Source organism: Giraffa tippelskirchi, chromosome 5 (assembly GCF_054371585.1).
Source record: "Giraffa tippelskirchi isolate mGirTip1 chromosome 5, T2T-mGirTip1v1.2.pri, whole genome shotgun sequence".
NCBI classification, from domain to species: Eukaryota; Metazoa; Chordata; class Mammalia; order Artiodactyla; family Giraffidae; genus Giraffa; species Giraffa tippelskirchi.
This window is the reverse complement of record NC_137279.1, coordinates 177,020,348-177,046,942: the sequence shown is the minus strand read 5'-3', so window position 1 is coordinate 177,046,942 and position 26,595 is coordinate 177,020,348. Positions and strand designations below refer to the sequence as shown.

General features: G+C 49.2%; 1 protein-coding gene across 15 annotated transcripts in view; it reads left to right on the top strand.

Annotated features, from left to right (window-relative positions):
• The window catches only part of CFAP57 (cilia and flagella associated protein 57), a 65,909-nt gene that overhangs the window by 38,010 nt on the left and 1,304 nt on the right, over positions 1-26,595 (top strand). For 6 of the 15 annotated variants that reach the window (XM_081492861.1, XM_081492858.1, XM_081492860.1 and 3 more), the window contains exons 15-22: positions 82-272; positions 4,046-4,219; positions 5,637-5,795; positions 8,403-8,546; positions 16,559-16,675; positions 18,450-18,584; positions 18,667-18,810; positions 25,235-25,364. In XM_081492861.1, the coding sequence (XP_081348987.1) occupies positions 82-272; positions 4,046-4,219; positions 5,637-5,795; positions 8,403-8,546; positions 16,559-16,675; positions 18,450-18,584; positions 18,667-18,810; positions 25,235-25,364 (1,194 nt within the window). Of the gene's footprint in view, positions 1-81; positions 273-4,045; positions 4,220-5,636; positions 5,796-8,402; positions 8,547-16,558; positions 16,676-18,410; positions 18,585-18,666; positions 18,811-25,234; positions 25,365-26,595 lie in introns of all 15 variants that reach the window. The other 9 variants (XR_014054536.1, XR_014054537.1, XR_014054540.1 and 6 more) reach the window with 4 other exon arrangements.

The following is a 26,595-nucleotide window of genomic DNA, read 5'->3' as shown; positions in this document are numbered from 1 at the left end:
GAAAAGCAGCCAAGGCTCCTGAGTGCCCCCGGGGTTGGTGCTACCATCTCTCCTGAAGTAACATTCCTTGCTTCTCTCCAGAATGTTGCAACAACCAAAAGTTGCTTCTGGAATATGAGAAGTACCAGGAGTTGCAGCTCAAGTCCCAGAGGATGCAGGAGGAGTACGAGAAGCAGCTTCGGGATAATGATGAGACCAAGAGCCAGGCCCTGGAGGAGCTGACTGAGTTTTACGAGGCCAAACTGCAGGAGAAAACCACGCTCCTGGAAGAGGTACTCACAGGAAGCCGAGCTGTGCCTCCTGTTCACAGTGCCATCCTGCAGCCCTGGCCCAGGAACAGCCCTGAGAGCCGTGGGGAGCCTCGCTTGACCTCCTTTTCCTTCCCCACCTTCCTTCCTGAGTGTGTTTCGTGGCCTTGTTTTGTGCTGTTTCTATGTTTGTGTCCCTGGCAGCAAGGGGCCTCCCTGAGTGGGGAGGTGCTCAGCTTTTCAGACCGAAGTTCCTTGGCTAGACTAAGTTCATCCCTATTGTTCTCTTCTAACTATATCTTCACTGGGGAGAGCTTTCTAGAAGAAACCTGTAGAACCTAGAGACGAACAAGGGACCTGAACCACAGGGAAGGTGGTTGCCTGAAACCCTTCGTAGCTTCTTATGTCTCACAAGATGAAATCATTCCTTCATGGACTCAACAAACAGACCTGTCTTACAGGTTTACCAGCATAAGTGCTGGGTGGTCAAGCAAAGTGAAATGTGGGGCTAGGTTCTCGGTTGGGTGAGAGAGGCGGTCACACAGACTAATGTTCATCAAAATGTAGACCAGACAGTGGGGGACGCAGACACACTCTGCAGGGGGACGCTTCCCCCCTCCACCTCCTAACTCTCCACCCACCCCCCACATCCCCTGCCACTGGCCTGCAAGGTCAGGAAAGGCTGGTAGGAGCCACTGAGATCCTGGAGGCATGGGAGCTGGAATTAACCAGGAGACAGGGAAATCCAGGAGGTTAAGAGAGAGCATCCAGGCAGAGCAAAGTCATAGAATGTTCCAGCAGATGGGGTTGCCGCAATATCTCATTTCCTGAGATGAAGAGAAAATTGAGAGAGGCCAGATGGTCGCCTTTTTGGCACAGAATTCTGGCAGATGGTGTTCTGAGAGTGAGGGGGCAGGAGAGTCATGAAGGTATGGAGTAATTTTTTGGGGGTGGTTTTTTTTTTTTTGGCTGCTCTGGGTCTTCATTATGGTGCATGGTCTTAGTTGCCCCATGGCATATGGGATCTTAGTTCCCCAACCAGGGATCGAACCCACTTTGGAAGGCACATTCTTAACCACTGGACCACCAGGGAAGTCCCCATATGGAGTGATTTTTGAAGGGAATGACCAAGAAGAGGATGGGCCTGTCTGTAGCTGAAGGCCTAGCTGCCTGAGGCTAATTCTGGCTGCAGTCACCTACCAGGCTGTGTGCTTTTCCACAGCAGGGCTCTGCAAGTAAACGTGTGAGCAAGGAAGGCACAGAGCAGCTCTGACCCAGAGCCGGGGCTTCACCGAGTGGTGAAAATAATGGTCGGCTGGAAACCAGCCACTGGGTCCAGGCCAGAGAGGGTCGGTAAGGAACCAAGAGACAGTGGATGAACCAAGACCAGGCCAGGGAACGTGGTGAGGTTGAGAGCCAGGGTGGCATACCTGGGATCCAACAGAGAAGCCACCTGTGCTCAGAGAGCAGGGCCTGTATTTTAAGACTCAGAGGTGGCACTGTTCCAGGGGGTGGGCCTGAGAGTGGGTGCAGGAAGATGAGGATCACAGCACCAGGAGACGTCCTAGGGTCGTCTGCAACCACCCTGATGATGTCAGGGAAGATGCTGAGTCAGCATCCGGAAGTCCTCGGTGAACTGGGACACTGCCCAGGCAGTGGGGGTGGACTCAGTAGGAAGTAGAGGGTGGAGGCCCCACAGACTTGGCAGAAGCTGAGCTCAGATAGCAGAGTGAGAGTGAAAAGAATTCTGCCCCCACCTGAGCCCACCTGAGCCCACCTGATTCCAGTTCTACAGTGTGAGGAATGCTCCCTAGCTGCCCTGCCTACGGCCCAGCCCCATTTCCGGTTGCCCCATCCAGCTCCCCACATCCAGTGATGAGGAGCCTCCAGAATTCTTCTACACCAACCTCTGAGCCCCTGCTCAGGACGATGCTTTTTCACTTGGCTGCTGGTGTGCACCCTCAGGGACTCAGGACAAGAGCCAACTCCTTGACAATTTTCCCCTAACCCCTCAGCCTCCTCCTCCCCCTTTCACAGAGCTAAGGATCCCTCCTCTGTGTTCTCAAGGCGCTCAGACCCCTTTTGCTTGTGTGGCTTATACAACATCTCAGTTTGCTGGGCTCTACTTTTAAGGTGAATGGATCCTCCCAGAGTGGTGAGAGGCCAGCTTTCCTCCCCAGACCTCTCATAGTGATGACAAGGCTTTTCTTCTTTTGAGCCAGCAGGATTTCAACTCAGAACTTTCCTAGAGAGATGCCTCCCAAATGTCATCTTACTAAGCTGACTGGGATTCTTCTACTTTTTAGCAACATCTCTTAGATCAAGAGCAGGGGCTTGTGGGCCCCTCCAGGTTACAGACAGAGTCCACTGGCCAGACTTCCGTCCAGCAAGAGTCTGGTGACATGATGGGCAAAGAGAACCCTTTGTTAGGAGGCCATTGAGCTCAGTTTCAAAACCACCTGCCTCTCTCAATCTCTAAAACACTCAGTCAAGGGATGGTATATGCAACCTGGGAGAATGCCAGGGTCAGAATCAGAAGAAAGCCACTGATTCTGCTGAGATCTACAATGTCCACCCCCAGGCAGCAATGATCAAGGAGGGGTCCTGCCCCAGTCACTCCCCACGCTCCACCAGGCAGAGCTTATTCTCCCAGCGTCTGAGCTCTAGGCTTTTACTCATTCAGCACCCAGCATACTGTGCTGGGTATTCACTGCAGTAGACAGAGATGTGGCCCTGCCATCATGGAGCCTCCACGTCAAACAGGCATTTATTATGTGATAGGGGATATACAGGCTTCACACAGGAAATGATACCTCAACCAAGAGCTGGAGGAAGAGTCAGAGAAAGCCACGGGAAGGGGCTGGAACCAGAGGTACAGAGAGTACCAAGGTCCTGTAGCTGAGGACCATGCACATTGGGGGAACTGCAGTTAGTTCACACTGGCAAGAGCTCAGGGCAGGAGTGATGGCTGGGGCTGGAGAGATGAGCCAGGCCTGCCTCCTGAGAGTCTGTGGACTGGGTTCAAGAGTCCGGACTCTACCCTGAGGACAAGGGTGAGGCAGAGAAGGCTTCCAAGTTAGGGGTGGCATGACCAGGTATGTAGTTTAGAAAGTTCCCCTCAACTAGAGAATAAGATCAGACTGGAGGGAAGCATGACCAGAGGCAGGAGGCCTAGTAGGAGGCTAAAAACAGTCCAGGTAAGAAATGATGGGGGCCTGGGCAGTGGCAGAGGCATAGAGAAGTGGATGGATTCAAGAGGTGAAAAGGGTGGTACTGACTGGATTAGGAAGGGGGAGAAATTAAAGAGTCACTCATTCATTCAATATTTATTGAGTACCTGCTGTGTGCCAGTGTGCATTGTACACTGGGAACTCATGGTGGGCATGATAGGCTAGGTTTTTACCCCCAGGGAACTTATATCTAATGGGAGAGACAATCAAGTAATTCCAGAAATAAATATAAAGTTGTAAGTATCACAAGGTTAGTGAAAGGAAGATGGGGGTGGCGGGCTGGTGTCAGTGTGAAGAAAGACAGAAGTGAAATGGAGGGTATTCTGATGGGATGGTGATCAAAGCGATGGAGCGTGAGGCCTGATCTGATAGGGAGAGAGGGACAGACAGGACAGGAAGAAAGTGGAAGGGCCAAGGGACCCATGGCCTTGTTTTCCATTTCTGTGCTAACACTCGGTCTTTCATCCCCATGATAGTCTTCGATGCTCACCTTGCCCTGGGCCCTCTGAGCTCCAAGGTGCCACCTGTCCCCACTTCCCTGGGCTCACACTCTTCTCTCCACTCCAGGCACAGGAGGATGTCAGGCAGCAGCTGCGGGAGTTTGAAGAAACCAAGAAGCAGATTGAAGAAGATGAAGACCGTGAAATCCAAGACATCAAGACCAAATATGAGAAGAAACTTCGGGATGAAAAGGAATCAAACCTGAGACTCAAAGGAGAAACAGGCATCATGAGGAAGAAGGTACTGGGCTGGTTTCTGAGAGGCCTGGGGGGCAGGCCTGGACCGCACTGCAGAGAAAGCATGGGGTGGGTGGACGGACATGGAGTCAGCTAACAGTGGCTCTGCCCAGGGTAGGAGCAGGTGACGGGAGAGACTGGCAGAATTCCCACCTGAATGTCCTCAGCTCCAGCAAGTGGGTTTGGAAAGCAGCGCCGGCCAGTGTGAAGGTTCCCCCTGCACAGACAGGCAGACAGATCCTTACCACACCCTCTGATGGGATAACCACTGGGGCTCGTCCTCCTCTCTCCTGTTTAGAGGAGACAGGGAGGTTCACCATGACATGGGTGAACCCTTTGGGCTTTCATTTATTGGCAAGTGGGATTTAGAGTTTTCAGAGTTAAACCTTTAAAGTGGAAGTGAGGTCTTTGGAGGTGAGATAGGTAAAGTCTGCGCCTGGAGGTGTCCTCAGGCTCTCAGTGTAGGGAGTAAGGGGTGCTCCTGGTCAGACACTGTGCGTGGGAGAAGGATTGGGAGTAGAGGGTACTTAGTTTACAAGGAGGGGGAGATGTTTGTAGTCACTGATGGCCAGGCAAGGAGGCATTCAGTTCACAGATCCTTATAGAATTGCCAATTCCCCCCAAACGTTTAGCCTTTGTTGTCGTTCAGTTGCTCAGTCATGTCCAACTCTTTTCGACCCCATGGACTGCAGCATGCCAGGCTTCCCTGTCCTTCACTCTCTCCCAGAGTTTGCTCAAACTCATGTCCATTGAGTTGGTGATGCCATCCAACCATCTCATCCTCTGTCATCCCCTTCTCCTGCCTTCAGTCTTTCCCAGCATCAGGGTCTTTTCCAGTGAGTTCGCTCTTCGCATCAGATGGCCAAAGTATTGAAGCTTCAGCTTCAGCATCAATCCTACCAATGAATATTCAGGGTTGGTTTTCTTTAGGATTGACTGGTTTGATCTCCTTGCAGTCCATGGGACTCTCAAGAGTCTTCTCCAACACCACAGTTCAAAAGAAGCCAAATGCAAAGCCAGTTCACATTCTTTCCTATTAGAAATCACACTACTAGTCAATCCAGGAACAGTCATGCCTTCCCTTCTTGGACATGACTAAGATGGCTCATCACTTAGGACCCAATCTCTGTGACCCTGATGGAGCATGGATCCCAACCTTTCGAGGTCAGTGCAGTCATGGAAAACTCTGGATCTGCCAGGGGAACTGGTCTCTAGAGGCTCTTAGAGCAGACAGTCCTTCCTCACATAAGGGGATGGGACTGGATCTTCTTGGACAGAAGGCTATGTTGCCCATTTGGCCTGGGAAATTCCTGACAGTCTCAAATTCCGATGAGGCGCTCCTAAAATCTACAGGCAGTGGGGAGGGATGGAGGTGAGTTCACAGGCTCTGGTGTTCTCTGCTGTTGCCGTTGGTTCCCTAGTTCAGCAGCCTGCAGAAGGAGATTGAAGAGCGAGCCAACGACATTGAGCTCCTGAAGGGGGAGCAGGTGAAGCTGCAGGGGGTCATCAAGTCCCTGGAGAAGGACATCATGGGCCTCAAGCGGGAGATCCAGGAAAGAGACGAGACGATTCAAGATAAGGTAAAGGCACATCCTCTGTCCCCCCTCAACTCCAGCCTAGCTGGACCCAGGCCATGAGGACAAAGCTCTAGACAGAGTCCCTGCCTTTTGACCTCAATGGGGGATGAGCTGTCAGTGAAGTACCTACTGTATGGGTGGCACTGGGCTGAGTGCTGTAAATTCATCCCATTCAATTCCCCCCAAAACGCCAGGGACCTTGAGCAACCCAGTTGTATAGCTCAGGAAACTGGTTCCCAGGGTTAAGTGTCTCACCCAGGGTCGTACAGTTTATAGGTGACAGACTTGCGGTAAGAACCTGAGTGCTGACTGCCAGGCCCCAGCTCGCCTCTGTGCCAGGCATCCCAGGGTGACCATCCCGTGGACTGAGGGCAGCTCACCCACCACATCGCCCGTGTGGTTCCCCTGATCAGAGAGGAGCTCCCCTGTGGCTAGCGTTGTAACCACTGGGTACCGCAGAAAGTGAAATCACTTTTCTGGATAGCTTTCTCACAAAACAGTAAGACAGACACATCACATGTTGTAAGGTACACCACCCCGTATCCAAAATCTCATCTCCTCCTCCTGAGCAAATCCACGCTCCTCGCCCTCCTCTCACCCCCTCTGCCATTGTTGCCTTAGTTGGATGCAACTCTCGGGTGGTTGAGAACCTGGGTTTCAGCCTAGTGAGCTAGATTCCCGGGCAGCCTTTTCCACTGACCACATGACAGCCTCAGGCCACTGATCCAAGCTTTGTTTTCTCACCTGTGAATGGGGCACTCAGAGGGTCTGACAAAGACAAAATGAGACAGTGCCTGCATGTCATTTCTGCAAGTGAGCATTTGCATTTATATCTGGGCATTTTTTTAGGTAGGAGCCAAAGCTCTCTGCAGATTCTTAAAGTGTTTTTTTATTAATTTTTATTGGTGTATAGTTGATGTACAATGTTGTGTTAGTTTCATGTGTGCAGCAAAGTGAATCAGTTATCCATGTACATATATCCACTCTTTTTTAGATTCTTTTCACCTATAGGTCATTACAGAGTATTGAGTAGAGTTTCCTGTGCTATAAGTAGGTCCTTACTAGTTAGCTATTTTACATATAGTAGTGTGTATATATTAGTCCCAATCCACTGATTCCCCCCTTAAAGGGTGCTTTTGACAAGAAGGAGGTTAAGACCTCTAGAAAACTGCACCAGCCTAATGGGTCTAACAGCCTTCTATCCCACTTCCCATCCAGGCTCCCTGCCTCCACACTCTGTAATCATTTCAGTCTCCCACTTTAAATTCTTTCGCAGCTCTCAACTGCATGTGGCAAGGGTCAGCAACCTTTTTTTCCTGTGAAGGGCAAGGTAGTAAATATTTTTGTGTTTGCAGGCAGTGTGGTCTCTGCCACAGTTGCTCAGTTCTGCTCCAGTAGCATAAAATCAGTCATAGACAAGACATCAATGAATGGGCTTGGCTAAGTTCCAATCAAACTTGATGAAAACAGGCAGAAGGTCAGATTTGCCCTGAGAGCTATAGCTAACCAGCTCCTGGCCTCCTGGATGAATTCTCAACTATTTAGACTCTTGCCTTCCTTCCCACTTCCCCTCCAGCCCCGTTTCTCACTGCCCCCATCTACCACCACCCTAACTCATGCGAGTTCTTCTCAGGGCCCTCAATACACACCAGGCCTTCTGTGTGCCAACCTCTTCTACCACACCTGTCACAGTGTATGTTTACACTTATTGGCACATCTACTTTCCCAGCCAGTATGTTTCCTCTTAAGGGTAGGGACTGTGGCATACTTCTATTTGGAATTTGTAACCTTGGCAAAAGATCTCTGTTCAGTAAATAACAGATCTACACTCCAGTTGTCATTGCCTTGCAATGAATTTCCCCAAGACTTAGTGGTGAAAAACAACTGTTTTATTAGGCTTGCAGATTTTGTGGGTTTAGAATCTGGGCAGGGTACAGTGGGATGGCTGTCCTTGTCCTCGATGTCTTGGGTCCTAGTGGGACCTCAGTTGGGTGACTCCAGCAGCAGTGGACTTGAAGACCAACAGCCGATGTGGCTTCTTCAGCCCCGTATCCAGCCCCTTGGCCAGCATGGCTGGAATGCTGGGCTTACTGGGACTGTTGACAGAGCACCAAACATGCTCTCTAGCCTACAGGTCTCAGAGTGGTGGGACTTTTGACATAACAGGTGGCCTCCCCCAGATCATGTATTCCAAGAGAACCAGGTAGAAGCTGCTCAGTCTTTTCTGAGATAGCCTGGGAAGCCAAACTGCATCACTTGAGCTGCATTCTTTGGGTTACAAGCAGACCATAAATCCAGCCAGACGCAAAGGGAAGGGATTAGACCCTGCCTCCTGATGGAAAAGCGTAAGGTCATATTGTAGAAGACCATTTGGGATGAGAGGTGCTGTCCAGGTGAGCTTACTTCCACGCAGTCGACCACAACCTGTCTGGATGGGTGAGTGAATGACTGAAGTCTGGCACAGAAGCTGGGGAGTCAGTGGTGCCCCTGGTGGGGGAGCCCTGCTTTGTGTCCCCTCAGGAGGTCACAGGATTTTTGTTCTGTGCCTAAAGGGATTCCATACCAGGGCCTCGGGATAGCTCTCTCACGCCTCCCTCCTCTCACCCACAGGAGAAGCGAATCTATGATCTGAAAAAGAAAAATCAGGAACTAGAGAAATTCAAGTTTGTGCTCGACTACAAAATAAAGGAGCTGAAGAAGCAAATAGAACCTCGAGAGAATGAGATCAAGGTGATGAAGGAACAGATTCAAGAGGTGAGAGGCCATCTGGACACCCTGGCCTTTGTCCCGACCATTCCTGGCTGGGGTGGGGGTTGGGGGAATGAAAGCAAGCTCTCCTCACAGCCTCTCTCTGCTCCCAAGGTCCACGTCAGCCTCCACTCCGCACAAGAAGTCAAAGGGAAGGCCTAAGGAGGGGTCCACTGATGCAGAAGCAAAATGCTTTGAGATTTGGCTTCCCCGGGCCCTTGGGTGGGATTTAACCCTGTTCCTCCCCCGACTCCCCGCTGTGCCCTTGAGCGGAGCCCTCAAAGGGAAACCGCAGCCATTGAGGCTTCAGCCACCAGGGGGCGATGTCTACTCAGCCACTGGCTTGTCCACCAGAAAGTACATCCCTCTGGATTCAACAATTTTTTCTCAGACTCAACATGTTGGTGGGGGCCCGACGTGAGGCGGCGGTGTTTGGGTGTTTGGACTTCATCTGATAAGAAGTAGGAAATCCTCAGAGGCTCTTGAGCAAGAGAATGGCAAAATGAAGTGTGTGTTCTGGGAAGCAAACAGGATGAAGGCAGAGAAAAGAGAGGGCTTCTTAGAGTCCAGTGGGGTACGAGTGTTCCCCTTCGGCCCCTCTGCCTTTCCTTATGGCGGTGTTTGCCTGGAAGCCTGCCCATGCTGGGCAGAGAGCAGCTGACTGGGGTCCATTGTTGATCTGAAACTGAACTCCTAACATCCCCCTTGTCCAGTTCCCCCATTTCTCAGGCAGTGGCACCAAGACCCACACCAAGGTGCTTAAGGTAGAACTCGGGAAGCCTTCTCAGGTCTTCCCTTGTTAACCCCCGTATCCAAATCACTGATGCCTGTCTGACTGATCTCCAAATGATATTTCAGATCCAACCCTGCTTGCCGTCTGCTGCCACCACTCCAGTCCACACCTCCCTCCTCTCTCTTCCGGACTTGACCCCAGCCTCCAGTCTGGTCCCTACATCGACACCACAGCAAACTCCCAGTGGTGTCCCATTCCACCTAGAATAAAATTCAAACTCTACCGAGGCCCCTGAGGCCCTTCATGATCCCACCACTACCTGTCCCTCCAGCCTTATCTCCAAGCTCCTTCTCCAGCTCCAGCCTGCAGGCTTTCTGACAGTTCTGAGGACAAGCCATGCTTTTCCCATCCTGGGACCTTTGCAAATCTGTTTCCCCTGCCCAGAAGGCTCTCAGATGACGATCACCTAACTGGCTGCTTTGAGTTTTTAACATCTCAGCTCCTGTGTCACCTCTTCAAGGAGGCCTTCCCTGAATATACTATCCAAAACAGCCTCCTGCTCCCCCTCCATCTTCTCTAACTGTGCTGAGCAAAACTCAACGTAAAGGGTATAGGATGTACCGATGGCCCCATTAGAACTGGCTCCAGAATAGCTATGGTGGAGAAAAGTAAAGCCTTTTCTCCAGGAGGCCCAGAAAAGAGACCAGATGGTGATACTGGTCCAGGGCGGATGCATCCAGAGAGGACTCGTCCTTGTGGCGATGACTTTCTCCCTGGCCTCTGAGATAAGGAAGAGTGTTCCCAGCTGGCCACAGAGCCGCTTCCTGGTGGCCTCCTGCCATTTTTGAATGACCTCAGGGCCCAAGAATGGCAGCCTGAGAAGATAAGAAAGAGCAGGGGCCCCACCTGCCTAGAAGGTCGATCTGCCGCAAGCCCCAGACCGTCACTGCCCCTCTTCTCCCCCCACTTCATCTGACATTTGTTAAATGCATTTCAGGTTGGGTCAGTTGTCTTCCACTGCTACACACCTGAAAGATTATTCACTTTCCCTTCGGTACCTGGACCAACCATGACTTTGATCCTCAGCAGGGAATATGCCCCCCTCACTTTGGGAATGAGTCAAACAGGACCCCCCCAGCCCCACCGCAGGTGCCAGTCTCAGCCAGGGCTGATATCTGAGCCCAGTTCCTTCCCCAGGGGCCCATGACCCAGGGGCTTCCAACTGGGGGTCAGACACCTTTGGCCCACCTGCTGCAGCCCCCCCTGGAAGTTCCTTTCCCTGCAAGAAGGAAGCTGCAAGTTCTCGGTGCCTTTGTAGAGCTGAGACCCCTGTGCGTAGGAGAATACTCTCTCACCCTCCACCCCAAATGCTTTTCCAGCTTCTCTTTGATGAGTCATGACTATCTCCTTCCTAGGGCAGGAGTTTCCAGAACCTTATTTTCCTTCATATGTTTTTGTTTCTTCATCTAATGCAGGGTTTCTTCTCCTCGGCACTATTTACACTCTGGGGTGGATAAGTCTTTGTTGGGTCGGGAGGGGGCTATCCTGTGCCTTGTAGGATATTCAGCAGCTAGATGCCAGTGGCAACCCGCCCCCCCTCCCCCCAGATGTGACACCAAAAATGTCTCTAGATGTTTTGCCACATGTCCCCTGAGGAGGCAAGATGCCTCTCCCCAGCGCCTCACCCCATTGAGAATCTCTGAACTGGATGAGTAACACACGACAAGTAGATGGAATTTCCCCACCAGGAAAAGGACGCTTGTTCCCTTATACCAGCTAGTCTCCTGGCTGTCCAGCCTGTGACTCAAATTTAACATATTTCACAATTTTTCTGTGAACTAGATTTTCTTTTTTCTCAGCGTGGTTTGAGGCTTTGTTGATATCACTTCCTTTCTAACCTAATCTGCCATTGCTGACTTTCAGATTGTAGAGAAAGAGGCACAGCCAGCTACAGACACTCAGGTAGACCTTGGAGAAACCCCTTTCTCTCTCTCTTTTTAAAAAGTATTATTTATTTAGCTATGTCGGATCTTAGTTGCAGGGTGTAGGCTCAGTAGTTGTGGCATATGGGCTTAGTTGCCCCCAGGCATGTGGGATCTTAGTTCCTTGACTAGGGATTGAACTCATGTCCCTTGCATTGCAGGGCAGATTCGTAACCACTGGCCCACCAGGGAAATGTCCCCTTTCACTCCTGCAGCGGCCATTTCCTTAGTCTGGGGCAGCAGCCTCTCGCCTGGACCACAGTGGCAGCCTCCTGACCGGCTGCCGGGTTCCAGTCTTGCTCTCTCCATCAAATCTTCTAAGGTGCACATCAGGTCAGGCCACACCTTGGGTGAGACCTGCCAGTGGCTCCCTGAACTCTCAGGATAAAGGCCACACTTCTGACCAGTTTCAACTTCTGGCCAGGGTAGAGTCTGAGCTTCTCACCATTCGAGCCTCAGCCCTGGAGTCCTGGATGACCCAGCTCAGCTGACCTGTCCAGCCCCCTCTCCCCCTTCCTCACATGCACCCCCTCCAAGGTGCAAGGGTGGCTGAACCACTTGCAGCCTGCAGAGATGCACCAGACTCCCACGCTGCTGGTCCTTTGTGTGCGTGGCTGTTCTCCCTGCCTGACATTCTCCTTCCCAACTTGCCCTCTAAACCCTATTCCTCCTACAAAACCCGACTGAGCATCCCTTCCCTGGGGGCCACCCCCACCCCTCCACTGTGCACACACAGGGCTCTTTCTATCCTGACTGCAGATGATGTTTATCCTGCTCCACCTGAACTTCTCATTGACTTCCCGCTAATCCCTCTAGACCCAGGGTTTCTTGAAGACAGAAACTGCCTCTCAATCAGGTCCGTATCCCCTATGCCTTTGACAGCCGGCCAGTCCTTTCTAACAGATACATTCTTTGGTTAGCTGTGCAAATAACCACACTTGCTGTGTGTCCTCTACCAGGCGGCTCCACAGAGCTCTGCAAACATTGCATGTTTATCTTATCATTCTTCCAGAAGCAGGTTGTTTCAGGCCCCCCTCCCTTCCCTCACTTTCGCTCCCCCTTGCCCTTCTACATCCGTGATGCATTCATTCATTCACATGAATATTTACCGAGTGCCACCTTTATGCCGGGCATTGGGTCAAAGGGCTCCCCTGTCCATACAAAATGCTTCCAGTAATTAGGCTGACATTCTTCTAAACGCTGCCCCTCCCGGTCCAGGATGTGGCTCCTTAGGGCTTGCTGGTACTCCAGAACATGACTGGGAAGCCTTGAAATCTGACCAAAGGGCCTGGGTTAAAGGGGCTACTCCATCCAGTCATGAAAAAACCCAGTAAACTCCTCCAACCTCCCCCCTCCAAAAAAAAATAGTCACCAAACCTCTCTAATAACAGGAATGCTAGTGTCCACCAGATTTGGCCTGTCAATCAGACTGCACTCCTTTGCTTTTGGCAGGAATTAAATCCATGAAGCGCTCACCTACAGCTGGTCTCCTCCTAATTAGAAGGTCTGATTGTCACTCACAGGTCTTTGGTTAATAGCAACACAACGGTGAATAGTCTTTCAGAAGCACACGGATAGCTTCTTTTTCTTTTGAAAATAAGACACTCTGAGTTGTACTTTTCGAGAACTTTTCAACAGAATGATGAGGCAAAGGTCCCTTCTCAGCCTCCTCTTTCTTCTTTGATGCTTTAGACTGGGGACGCCTACATGCTGGTCCCGTCAAAACTTTTTGCTTTAAAGTTGGCCTTGCTGACTTGTGGCCTCAAAGAGTCAAGATTCACTCACACAACTTCACAGAGCAAGCAAGGAAGGGGCTTGTCTGCAGAACTTTGCCTCAGGCTCCAGGTTCCAGCAGTCAGGAGTCATCAGTTTATAAGGAATTCAAGAAAAGGAGGTTGAAGGAACAGAGAAACTAAGGGGGAGAAATTCATAGCCTGGCTATAGAAACGCATGGTCTGGGCTAACATATCAGCCAAGGGGGTCGGGGGCTTCGACGATGGACAGGAGCAAAAGGAAAGGTTCGTTTCAAAGGGGAAACTAGAAGGGAGGTGCCCTGTTAGTAGGGGAAATATTCCCACTGAAAGACTTCAGTTCTCAAATATAATTTTCATTCTCTTACTTTCTTCTTGGAGGCACCATTGGTTTGTAATGTCATGTAAGTTTCATGTTACAACACTATATTTCTAATTCTGTATGCACTACAGCGTGTATTGTTAGTTTCCCTCCATCAGCACACGTTTGCTCCCCTTTATTCATGTTGCCCTCCCCCTGTCCTCCCCCCTCTGGTAACCACCACTCTGTTTTCTGTATCATGTGCTTGGTTTGTTTGGTTTGTCCATTTACTTTGTTTTTTGCTTTTTTTTTAACTGAAGTATAGTTAATTTACAACGTTCTATTAGTTTCAAGTGTATACTTAAGTCATTCAGTGAACAAAGCTAGTGGAGGGGACGGAATTCCAGTTGAGCTATTTCAAATCCTAAAAGATGATGCTGTGAAAGTGCTGCACTCAATATGCCAGCAAATTTGGAAAATTCAGCAGTGGCCACAGGCCTGGAAAAGGTCAGTGTTCATTCCAATCCCAAAGAAAGGCAATGCCAAAGAATGCTCAAACTACCGCACAATTGCACTCATCTCGCACGCTAGGAAACTAACGCTCAAAATTCTCCAAGGCAGGCTTCAGCAATACATGAACCGTGAACTTCCAGATGTTCAAGCTGGTTTTAAAAAAGGCAGAGGAACCAGAGATCAAATTGCCAACATCCGATGGATCATTGAAAAAGCAAGAGAGTTCCAGAAAAACATCTATTTCTGCTTTATTGACTATGCCAAAGCCTTTGACTGTGTGGATCACAATAAACTGTGGAAAATTCTTCAAGAGATGGGAATACCAGACCACCTGACCTGCCTCTTGAGAAACCTGTATGCAGGTCAGGAAGCAACAGTTAGAACTGGACATGGAACAGCAGATTGGTTCCAAGTAGGAAAAGGAGTACATCAAGGCTGTATATTGTCACCCTGCTTATTTAACTTATATGCAGAGTACATTATGAGAAATGCTGGGCTGGATGAAGCACAAGCTGGAATCCAGATTGCCAGGAGAAATATCAATAACCTCAGATATGCAGATGATACCACCCTTATGGCAGAAAGTGAAGAAGAACTAAAGAGCCTCTTGATGAAAGTAAAGAGTAGAGTGTTGGCCTAAAGCTCAACATTCAGGAAACTAAGATCATGGCATCCAGTCCTATCACTTCATGGCAAATAGATGGGGAAACAGTGGAAACAGTGTCAGACTTTATTTTTGGGGGCTCCAAAATCACTGCAGATGGTGATTGCAGCCATGAAATTAAAAGACACTTACTCCTTGGAAGGAAGGTTATGACCAACCTAGACAGCATATTAAAAAGCAGAGACATTACTTTGTCAACAAAGGTCCGTCTAGTCAAAGCTATGGTTTTTCCAGTAGTCATGTATCGATGTGAGAGTTGGACTATAAAGAGGGCTGAGCACAGAAGAATTGGTGCTTTTGAACTGTGGTGATGGAGAAGACTCTTGAGAGTCCCTTGGTCTGCAAGAAGATCCAACCAGTCCATCCTAAGGGAAATCGGTCCTGGGTGTTCATTGGAAGGACTGATGTTGAAGCTGAAACTCCAGTATTTTGGCCACCTGATGTGAAGAGCTGACTCATTTGAAAAGACCCTGATGTTGGGAAAGATTGAAGGCAGGAGGAGAAGGAGACGACAGAGGATGAGATGGTTAGATGGCATCACCAACTCAATGGACCTGAATTTGTGTAAATTCCAGGAGTTGGTGATGGACAGGGAGGCCTGGCGTGCTGCAGTTCATGGGGTCACAAAGGGTCGGGCACAACTGAGTGACTGAACTGAACTGATATATGTGTGTGTGTATATATACATACACATATATGGGATTCCCTGGTAGCTCAGCTGGTAAAGAATCCACCTGGAATGCAGGAAACCCTGGTTCAATTCCTAGGTCAGGAAGATCCCCTGGAGAAGGGATAGGCTACCCACTCTAGTATTCTTGGGCTTCCCTGGTGGCTCAGATGATAAAGAATCTGCCTGCCATGTGGCAGGCCTGGGTTTGATTCCCTGGTTGGGAAGATCCTCTGGAGAAGGGTTAGGCTACCCACTCCAGTATTCTTGCCTGGAAAATCCCATGGACAGTGAAGCCTGGTGGGCTACAGTCCATAGTGTCACAAAGAATTGGACATGACTGAGCACAGCACAGCGTAAGATACTGAGTATAATTGTCTGTGCTACACGATACATACTTGTTTACCTATTTTATATATAGTAGTGTTTATGTGTTAAGCCCAAACTCCTAATTTATACCCCCCCCACCCTTAATATCCCCTCTGGTAACCATAAGTTTTTTATGTCTGTGAATCTATTTCTGTTTTGTAAGTAAGTTAATTTGTATAATTTTTTTTTAGATTCCACATATAAGCAATATCATATGGTATTTGTGTTTGACTTACTTCACTTAACATGAAAATCTCTGTCCATCCATGTTGCTGCAAATGACATTATTTCATTTTTTTTTATGGCCAATATTCCATTATATATATGTACCACATCTTCTTTATCCATTCATCTGTCAATAGACATTTAAGTTGCGTCCATATCTTTTATTTTCCAAAGATGAATGAAATCATACAGTATTTGTCTTCCTCTGTCAGACTTGTTTCACTTAGCATAATACCCTAAAGGTCCATACATGTTATTGCAAATGGCAAATTTTCATTCTTTTTATGGCTGAATAGTATTCCATTGTGTGTGTGTATATATATATATATATTATATATATATATCTTCTTTATCCATTCATCTGTTGATGGACACTTAGACTACTTCCGTATCTTGGCTATTATAAATAATGCTACAGTAAACATAGGGGTACATATCTTTTCTAATTACTGTTTTGGTATTTTTTGGATAAGTACCCAGAAGTAAGATAGCTGGGCCCTCTGTTAATACTTCTATTCTTAATTTTTTGAGGGATTTCCATACTGTTTCACATAGTGGCTGCACCAATTTACATTTCAACGAATAGTGCACAAGAATTTCCTTTTCTCCACGTCTTTGTTAATCCTTATAGTTTCTTACCTTTTTGATAATAGGCATTCTAACAGGCATGAGGTGATATCTCACTGTGGTTTTGATTTGCATTTCCCTAACAATCAGTGATGTTGAACATCTTTTCCCATGCTCATTGGCCATCTGTATGTCTTCTATGGCTTACTTTCTTATTCTTGACTCTTTCCCCGCTGCTATCTATAGATGGAAGCCGAACTGGAGCATTTCCATAAGCAGAACACACAACTGGAGCTGAACATCACAGAACTGTGGCAGAAATTAAGAGCCACTGATCAGGAGATGCGCAGAGAGAGACAGAAGGTGTGAGGATTTTCAGAGTCTGGCAGCTCTTGGATGCAAGAGCTGGTGCCTGTGTGCAATGGACAGCTGGCTTCCAAGAGACAGAGCCAGCCCATCGCTAAGATACATTCCCATTTTAACTCACATTCTTTACTTGCTCACAACCCTGCCCTATTTGAGGCTCATGTAAATTTACGTGACTGAATCCATCTGAGACTATAAAATGACTTTGGGTAGGGCAATCAAGGAGGTGGAAGACAGTGTTATAAGGATGCTTACAACACTGGCTTGTGCGGCCTGGGAAAGAGCATGCTCAGAGAGGTCCTCTGTAGTAGGTGGTTAAAGGCTTGGCTACCAAAACAGTGCTGAGCTCAAAGGACCTCAGAGATCACCTGTTCTGGTCTCTCTATGTAATAAACAAGGAAAGCACAGTCAGAGAGATTATGAGATTAGAAACTTCACCCAGCACCCATAGCTGTTTAGCACGTAGAGGCCGGTGCTGGAAAACCAGTCTTCTGGTCCTGGGCCAGGATTTGGCTGCACCCCCACCCCCTGGTGGCTCAGATGGTAAAGCGTCTGCCTACAATGCGGGAGACCTGGGTTCAATTCCTGGGTCGGGAAGATCTTGCGTGGAAAATCCCATGGACAGTGGAACCTGGTAGACTACAGCCCATGGGGTCGCAAAGAGTCAGACATGACTGAGCAACTTCACTTTCACTTCACTTTCACCCCCTGGCACAGAGCACCTCGTAGTGTTGGTAGAATCAGATTGAACTTTTCCATCTCCCACATCAAGCCTTGACTCTGGACTGCTGCTGCTGCTGCTAGGTCGCTTCAGTCGTTTCCAACTCTGTGCAACCCCATAGACGGCAGCCCACCGGGCTCCCCTGTCCCTGGGATTCTCCAGGCAAGAACACTGGAGCGGATTGCCATTTCCTTCTCCAATGCATGAGAGTGAAAAGTGAAAGTGAAGTCGCTCAGACGTGTCTGACTCCTAGCGACCCCATGGACTGCAGCCCACCAGGCTCCTCCATCCATGGGATTTTCCAGGCAAGAGTACTAAAGTGGGTTGCCATTGCCTTCTCCTGACTCTGGACTAGATAATACTAGAAGCTGCAGAGCTATCAACATGAACTGACACAGATCCTGCCCTTTCCAAACTGAAGAGGTTGACAGGTGATTTATGATGTGTGCATAATAATTAATCATGCAAGGTAGAAAATTATGGAGCATAATTAAATGGGCTGTAGGGGCAAAGAGAGAGAAGAAGCTCTCTAGGTCAAGGGGAGGGGAAGATGGGTATCTGAGACAGTATGGTGGAAGAGCCCAAATTTGTAGATGAACCATTCTGCCCAATTTTGCCATTATCTTCCCTACCCACTCATTCTTAGCAACCCTCAGGAAGGAAAAACACTGGATGAGCTAACTAGAGGGCAAGGAAGCCCCGGCCTGGGATCCGCACGAGGGAATCAATGCTCTCCATCCTGGCTCTGAAAGGAGTAGGTGACCAGTGGTACCTCCTTTAGTCTTTTAAGGCCTGTGGTCCCGGAGGAAATCCAGAGCCAATAAAGAAATCCATGTGTGCAGCCTCTTAAAGATGCTAAACCATTCAGGCCAGGGGCATGGGAGTTTCAGTGCCTCCCCCGCGGGCCTGTGTGCCCCTCCTGGTCTCTGGGCCCCATGTGGCCCCTGGCGGTCAGTGATGAGTCCCAGATGAGGTGTTTCTTGTCCCTTTAAGCAGCCCCTGTCCCTGCAGAATCCCTGCAGGGCCGGAAGTAAATGCCTCTGCTCGCAGGAGCGGGACTTGGAGGCGCTGGTCAAACGGTTCAAGACGGACCTCCACAACTGCGTGGCCTACATCCAGGAACCCCGGCAGCTGAAGGAGAAGGTCCGCGCTCTCTTTGAGAAGTACGTGCAGCGGGCAGATATGGTGAGCTCTGCCTCCCATTCCCGCCCTCCCCTATCTTCTGGGCTCTCTCCTCCCTCGTGGCTAACCCCTTCTGCCCTGTCAGGTGGAGATCGCAGGGCTGAACTCAGACCTGCAGCAGGAGTACGCCCGTCAGCGGGAACACCTGGAGAGGAACCTGGCCACTCTCAAGAAGAAGGTGGTCAAGGAGAGCGAGCTGCACCGCACAGATTACGTCCGCATCATGCAGGTACCCACACGCGCCCTCGGAGACCAAGCCATCAGAGATGAGAAAGTCTACCAAGGGCCCCTCCGAGACCACTGTCCTCAGGGCTCCCCCAATGTCCAAGGGAGCCACTAGCTTTCTCCAAAGTTCCTTCTTTGACTCATCTCCTCTGACCACCCAGAGCTCATCCTGGCAGTGACCATGGCTTAGAATCCCACCAAAGAGGTTTTCTCAGCAATTCCATGCCCACTCCTGCCCTTCCAAGGCCCGTTCATTTCTGCCCTGCCTCACTTCACAGGCACCTGTTTCTTTTTTCCACCCCTTCATCTTCATGCAAAGCGCTCCTGCACCCCGCCCCACTCCTCTCCTTGACCCCCATTTCCTCTGGACCTGCTGCCATGTGACTTGAGCTCTCCCGAGTCACTCCCTTCCGTATCTTCTTTTCTGTTTCCAACTCTTGTTTCACCTTACTTTGTTTTGCTGCTTTTTAGTCTGCTGCCTGTATCATATGGTCCCTGCTGGCCAAGTCCTCTCCTGGGAGCATGGCCAAGTGTTTTGTCCTCTCCTGGGAGCATGCCTGTCTCCTCCTACCTCCTCTGGCTTTTCTGATGCCTTAGGTCCCTACTCTTCTCTTGGGTCCGGAGCTAACCACACCCACCCTAAGGGTTTTCCTCCCCCTGATTTAATGAGGCCTCCGAGGACCCTTCCTCAGGCTATTCAGAGAGCCTAACCCCATTACTACCGCTTCCATTCAAGTGCACTATCAGGACTGCCAGGCAGGATTCTGCTGCCAATTTCTATCTGGGTATCAGTATCATCTGAGGCAGTTAATGTGAATTAATAGTAAGAGAAAACATGAGAATTACATTTATAAGGCACATATCTTTTAACGTTTGTATTTCTTTAATGCTATAATTTAAATACTGGAATGGGGATAAGCTGCGGTTGGACTGAAACAAATCAGTTCCGAACACAGCTGGGAAGAGCACAGTGCAGTCTGGGCCAGACCCAAGCATGGTGGGCCTCATGCCACCTTCCAACCAGCCCCTGCCCACAACCCAGCTCCTGAGTCCTAAAAGCAGCCAGAGGCCCAGAGATGGGAGCGGATCCAATGGATGGGACTCTTCGCAGCAGCTGATACACAGAGACATTGCCAGGGGTCTTGAGTGTTCCCAAGCGTGGAGAGCCCCCGTGGATGCTGCTGTGCAGCATGAGGGGCAGGGGGACCAGGGGGACTACAGGAGAGGTTGTCAGCTAGTGACACTGCTGAGCTCTCATCTGTGATTTGCCACCAGAGCACAGGCCTAAGGGGTCCTCCAGGGTCTGGGTTCCTCTCTCCGTGCCAACCAGGCCCCCAAAGCAAGTGTCAATCCTAGGAGAAGAAGGAAAAGGAAAGAGAGTGGAGACCACAGGATAGATAAGAGTATGAGCATCAGCAGGAGGCTGCTCAGGGCTGGCAGAAGTTCCCCCTTTGGCTCCCCCATCCTCCAGGGACTACCTGCCCACTCCTGCTGAGCCAGGGTGAGAGTCAGGGGAGCAGGAGCAGAGGTGACCCAAGCAGGGGACCCTGATGGCAGGCAGAAGAAGCTGTCAACAAGGAGCTCCCCGGAGAGTGTTTGCTGCAGCTGCATTGTAAACCTGTGTGCTGCAGAGCCCTGCAGATGCATAGAAGTGCCGCAGACAACCACAGGGGGCAATAGGGGGGTCAGGACGCAGGGCTCTGGGGCCCCACCACCCCCGTCAACCAGGAAGACTCCTTGCTTATTTCAGTGGGCTCTGTGTAAGATTTTGTTTGGAAGATGTAAAAGAAACTTTCAAAACCTCTATTCCAAATGATAAAAATTGTTTCCTTCTTTGATCTTAAGGGCCAGGCAAGGTGTCGGGGGCCGGCAAAGAGAGCATAGCCTTGACTCAGTTCAGAGCCGGTTTATCCTCCTGCTAGCCACTCTTGCTGGCAGGTTCTGGGGAGGGGAGGCGACTCTTCAAATTCTCCAGGAGCCACCTTCCTATCTGTATAAAGAGGAGAATATGCCAACCTCAGCCAGTGACTGCGAGGATTGAATGAGCTAACTAATGTAAAGCATCAGGCACTGGCCCTGTACAGAACAGGGGTTCTAAAAATGCAATTTTCCTTCCCTTCTCCTGAGCAAAAGACTTACTCCAAAACCAAGGCAAAATCCAGTAGGAAAGCCTAGAAGTCCATCACAGCATGGACTAGGGGTACCCGTGAGCTGGGGGCATAGGAGACAGGATGGTGCAGCTGATTCCAGACTTCCCAGCTGGTGGCCTGGGGCACCCGCTGCCTTGATATGTGTTTGTAAGGACCTGCGTCTACAGGCACCAAGGCCCTGACACTTAAGTCTCAAAGGGCCAAGGAAGGCTGGGGGCAGACATGGCATCTGAGAGAAACTCGTTAGAAGACACAGAAAATGAAGTCAGTGTTTCATTTGTATGTTCAGATGGGAGCACTTGTCACTCATTCTCATGCATGCTTGCAGATATGAAAATAGGATTTGCAATAGAATACAAATATCTAGGACACACACTTTGTTCATTCAGGACACATATTTTGCGGGCTTCTCCCATGCCAAGCTACAAGCTGACCATGGAGGATTCCCAGATGAATGTGAAGACTTGCCTACTCTCATGGGGCTCACCTAGGGAAGTGGAGCCAGACACAAGTAATCACTGCTCCACACAAGGCGTGTAGTCCAGCCAGCTCACAGGAGAGGCGGGCTTCAGCTAGGGGGCGTGGCATTTGAGCTAGGCCTTGAACGGTGAGTAGAAGGGGTCAAGGAGCAATGGAGGAAGAACGTTCCAGGCCAAGGATACAACCTGAGAACAGTCAGAGGAGAGTGAGACCTTTGGGGTGTTTGGGGACCCCAGAATCCTCTGACCTAACTTTATAGCAGAGCATCGGGGCAAGGAGGAAAGGCCTGCTGGAATGGTGGGTAGCTTAGGGTCACGTTGAAGGGGCTTTTTGTGTCACACCAAGAAGCATGCAGTTTATCTTATAAGCCAGTGCCACCCAAGTTTTCTTAAGTAGGTAGGGGTGTTATCTGTTCTGGAAATGTTACCTCTATGGGCAGAAGGGAAAGACCGGTGGGGAAAGGCAGGTGGCAGGAAAAACCTTTAGAAGATGACTCTCGTGTTAAATGCCTCTCGTGTTAGATGCCATGCCTTGGGAGGGAAGGTTGTGATGTCAGAAGACATTTCAGAGAAGAGACGATGAGTAGAAATGTCAGGTTGGATGTGAGAGGAAGGCTGAAAGAGAAACAGAGAAATGGTTCACTTGTGCATTTAGGCAAGTGGTGACCCCACCAGCTATGGGCTCAGGAAGGACGCCACTGGATGCGGGGCTCCCAAGTTTCTGGAATAAATCTGTTGCCTGCTTTTTGCACACTAACCAAACACTGCTGTATTCTTAAAGATGTCAACCCAAGGTAGGCCAGTAGGGGGTGCTCTAGGCATTTCCTCTCCATGCCCTTCTTCATGGGAGTCTGAAGTTCAATGTCATTCCCATCTGGAGCTTTCTGGCATTGTCCTCAACCGAAGGCGGTCCTGGACAATTTGGCATAGCCTCTTCGTTCAGAAGGCTTTCTATCTAAACAGACCTCAGCATCCCTGAGCATGTCTCTCTCACGTACCCCAAGTCCTGGTGCTCAGTGGATCAAGGTTAGATTTTCCCAGCCAAAGGAGCTGTGGAGGGGGTTGGGGGGGAGAGAGTAGCTCTGAAGGATTAGAGGAGTTTTTGTAGACCATCTTGACCAAGGAGGGATCCGGAACAGAAGGCTCAGCAAATCTGTTGCATTCACATTTTAATTTCAGAAAACTACTCAAGGCATATACAAATGACCTCAGTGTGACCTCTGGACTCCTCAGAACACAGGCCACCCCAGAAAGCCCTCTGGTACTTTTGTACTAAGGCAGCCCCACTTGTACTTTTCCGAGCTTCCTTGGCCATCATCCTGTGTGAGGTGTGGACGGAGGTGATGTCCATCAGTGGTGAGAGAGCAGAGCCTGGGAGGCGCCTGTGGGCAGATACAACCAGATCTGAATCCCAGCTCTGCCCTCCATGAACAGCCTTGGATTCCTCTTCTGAAACTGAATCTCATTACAACTTCCTCATAAGGTGGTTGTATAGATCAAATGATGTCTTGTATACAAAGTATCTGGTATGGTGCAGGAATCTAGTCAGCTGTGAAGTTATTATCTTGCTGTTATCATCATCAAGGGCTTCCCTGATAGCTCAGTTGTCCAAGAATCCACCTGCAGCGCAGGAGACCCCAGTTTGATTCCTGGGTCGGGAAGATCCGCTGGAGAAGGGAAATGCTACCCACTCCAGTATTCTCGGGCTCCCCTCGTGGTTCAGCTGGTAAAGAATTGAGTGGCTCAGTGCTTGCTCCCTCTTAGCTCTGGGCCTGAAACACTCTTCCCTGCCCCCTGCCTCCACAGGGAGGCTTCCTTACTACACTGGTGACCCTCCACTCACTCTTTCAGGGCATCTCTCTATTGGGTCCACGCTGGACCCCCGCATCTGGCACAATAAGCACCTAACAGGCTTCCCATTTTTATGAATGAATGAACAGAGCAGAGGAATTGTGTTGCGCTGAGTCCTGGGCCTCAGTGATGCTCTAGTGAGGACTGAGCCGTGTTCTGGAGACCCGTCTAGGAGGCCAGTCTCATAGAGGTGTCCAGGGCTGGCAGTGGGGTCAGAAATGTGTAGATCAAAAGGTTGCAGCCAGAGGTCAGACAGGGTTGTCAGGGTGGAGAGAATGGCAGGGGCTCCACATGGGGCCACCACAGTGGCATAGGAGAGATGCTGAGAGCTGGTGATGAATGAACACAAACTTCAGTTCAGACACAGAGTCGACAGGGTTGAGTGACAAGATGAACAGAGGTTGCCTGGGAAGAAGTACCTTAAAATGTTTCTGAAGAGAACTGGGGAAACGGCACTTTTAGTCTCTGATCTTTATTCTGATAACTATTACTTTATTGAATGAGGCAGAGGAAGTGAAACTAAGTGACATCAACTAAGAGGAGGTGTGGAGAGAGCCCCTGAGCGAGCTGGTGTCCTCAGGGGTTCCCTGGGGCTCTCTGAAGACTCCTTTCTATCTGGTCTCCCCTGACTTTACCCCCTGATTTGTAATTTCCTCATTAGAAACATTCATCTTATTCAACTTGGCATCTTGCATTAGTTATTCATTTGCTTATCCCTTCCACAAATATTTATTAAGAACCTCTTACTGGTCAGGCAGAGTCCAAGGTCTTAGAATCCAATGAATACATATTTAATTCATTATGTCATGATATAAAGTCAACAGGGAGGAAACAGAGCATCTGGAAAGAAAATGTGGGCTGTGCATCTCCAAGGCTTGGGCTGTTTAAAGGGGTTAAAAATGAGAAGGAGAAAACCTGCTGACTTTTTATCAAAAAATAGGCACAAAGCTGAGCCTGAGAGAACAAAGGAGTGGCAATAATTGGCCATTTCATCCAAGAGGGAAAACATTTTTTTTAAAATGAGGAATAGTAAAATTAAGTGATATACTATAACTCTGAAGGCAGATCTGACCTGCTTAGATGAAGAGGCCCGGGAGGGAGGGCCTGCCTGGGTGTCTGCAGTTCACATACTCCTAACAGAGAAGGCATATCCCACTGGCTGGGAGCAGTGCTCAGGATCACCCTGTCCTCTGGGCTCAGACTCCCCGCTCGCCACTCTGAGGATGGAGGCCCAAGCTGAAGCACGGCGTGTTTCCGGAACTGGTCCATCTTAGGTAGATTTGGCCAGTATTTGCTGTGTCCATTCAGTTCAGTTCCTAGGAATCCATCCTGGTCATTCAGTCAGGGCTAAGTGCCTTTGCTCTGTGCCCAACTCCTCTGTCCCAGTAAGGTGGCCACCTCACTAAAGTGTGCCCAGACCCCTCACTAAACCCTAAGCTCTTCAAGTAATGAATGGAAAAAAGCAAAGTGTAGTACAGCACTGAAGGGCTCTGAGCTCTGGGGCCAAACTGGGTCAGAATCCTGGCTCTGCCCCATGTTATCTGTATAACTTGGGTAAGTTATATCACCTCTCTGTGCCTCGGTTTTCTCAACATTCTGTGATTGTAACAGAATCTATGCACAGGGTTATTATGAAACTTCAGTGCATTAAGTCCATGAAAAGCATTGTTGTTGCTACTGATGGGAAGAGCCTGGATGGATGGGAATGGTGCATACTGTCTGTATCTTACATTGCCAGAGTCCACCTGAAGGTGAGTCAACTGATACCTCAAGAGACCAATCCACGAGCCAGAATAAAGACTCATGCCACCAGAGGAACCAGAGATGTAATCTGGATCCAGACCAACCCTGACCTTCCCCTACACCCTCAGCCCCAGGCCAGGGGAGGTCCTGTGCCCACTGATAACTTATCCATCTATACTCACTCTCTCCTCCTCCTTTTCTACAGGAGAATGTCTCCCTGATCAAGGAGATTAATGAGCTCCGCAGAGAGCTGAAGTTCACCCGCTCCCAAGTATATGACCTTGAAGCAGCTCTGAAACTGACCAAGAAAATTCGACCAGAGGTTTCAGAGACAGGTAATGTCACCAGTGGCCAAGAAAACCAGGCACTGGGATCCAGAGGCCAGAGGCAGCCATGAACAGGTCTCCTCTTGCTTCCAAAGCTGCCTCTCCCAAGCTTCCTCCTGCATCAGATCACACCCACCCCACGGCCTTCTGGGCACCTCTGCATGCTACACACCTTCTCCCCAAAGGCTTTGTGAGGACCCTACCGCATTCAAACACTTGCAAATCCAAAATCCTTGGGGTTAGCTTAAGTTTCAGAATTCAGGATCTTTCAGATCTTAGGAAGAACGTACTATGTATTTACATAACATCCCTAGAGGAGTCTGGGGCAGTGCCCTGAAATCAAACATATTAGTCTTTCTGTAGTGAAACATATGAATATTTACACTAAAGTTCGTGAATCTCAAATGCTTTCCATTTTTAAAGTTTTTAGCATTTTACAATTGTGGGTAAGGGATTATGGACCTGTACAAAGAAAATAAATGCAAAAAGAAGGACCAGAAACTATTTAAAGGGAGAGTGGAAAGAATGACCCTAGAATAAGTCAGTTATTGCAGTTATAAAGTTCCTCTGAATTTCTGATAGCCAAGACAAAAAGGGAAAAAATAAAATAGTTTATATAGCTCTCTTATGGAGAAAGGATGCTTTTTCTAGAGAAGCAAACCTTTCTCTGGTACTAAATTCTATGAGAAACTTAATACATGGAGCCTTATGTATTATATATAATATATAAGCCTTATAATATATATAAAATCGTGTGTGCACACTAAGTCACTTCAGTCATGTCTGACTCTTTGCAAGCCTATGGACTGTGTAACCTGCCAGTCTCCTCTGTCCATGGGATTCTCCAGGCAAAAATACTGGAGTGGGTTGCCATGCCCTCCTCTGGGGGATCTTCCCGACCCAGGGATCGAACCTACATCTCCCACAGCTCCTTCATTGCAGGCAGATTCTTTACCACTGAGCCACCAGGGAAGCCCATATATATGATCATATGTGTAGAATTGTCACACATGCCATTTTTGTTCGAGTTGGAGAGAAGTTGAGAGGGTCAACTCTGTGAGTAGTACCAGAAGAACAGTGTCAGCTCTAAAGAACTGACATGAGAGTACCACATGTGTTAACATGGCTGAGAACCTGACTTCTTGGAAGTGAACCCATCTTCAGTTAGAAGTGATGCATAGATGCATCTGTGAATAACCGTAAAACTTCTCTTTTAAAAAATATTTCAAATATGCCCAAG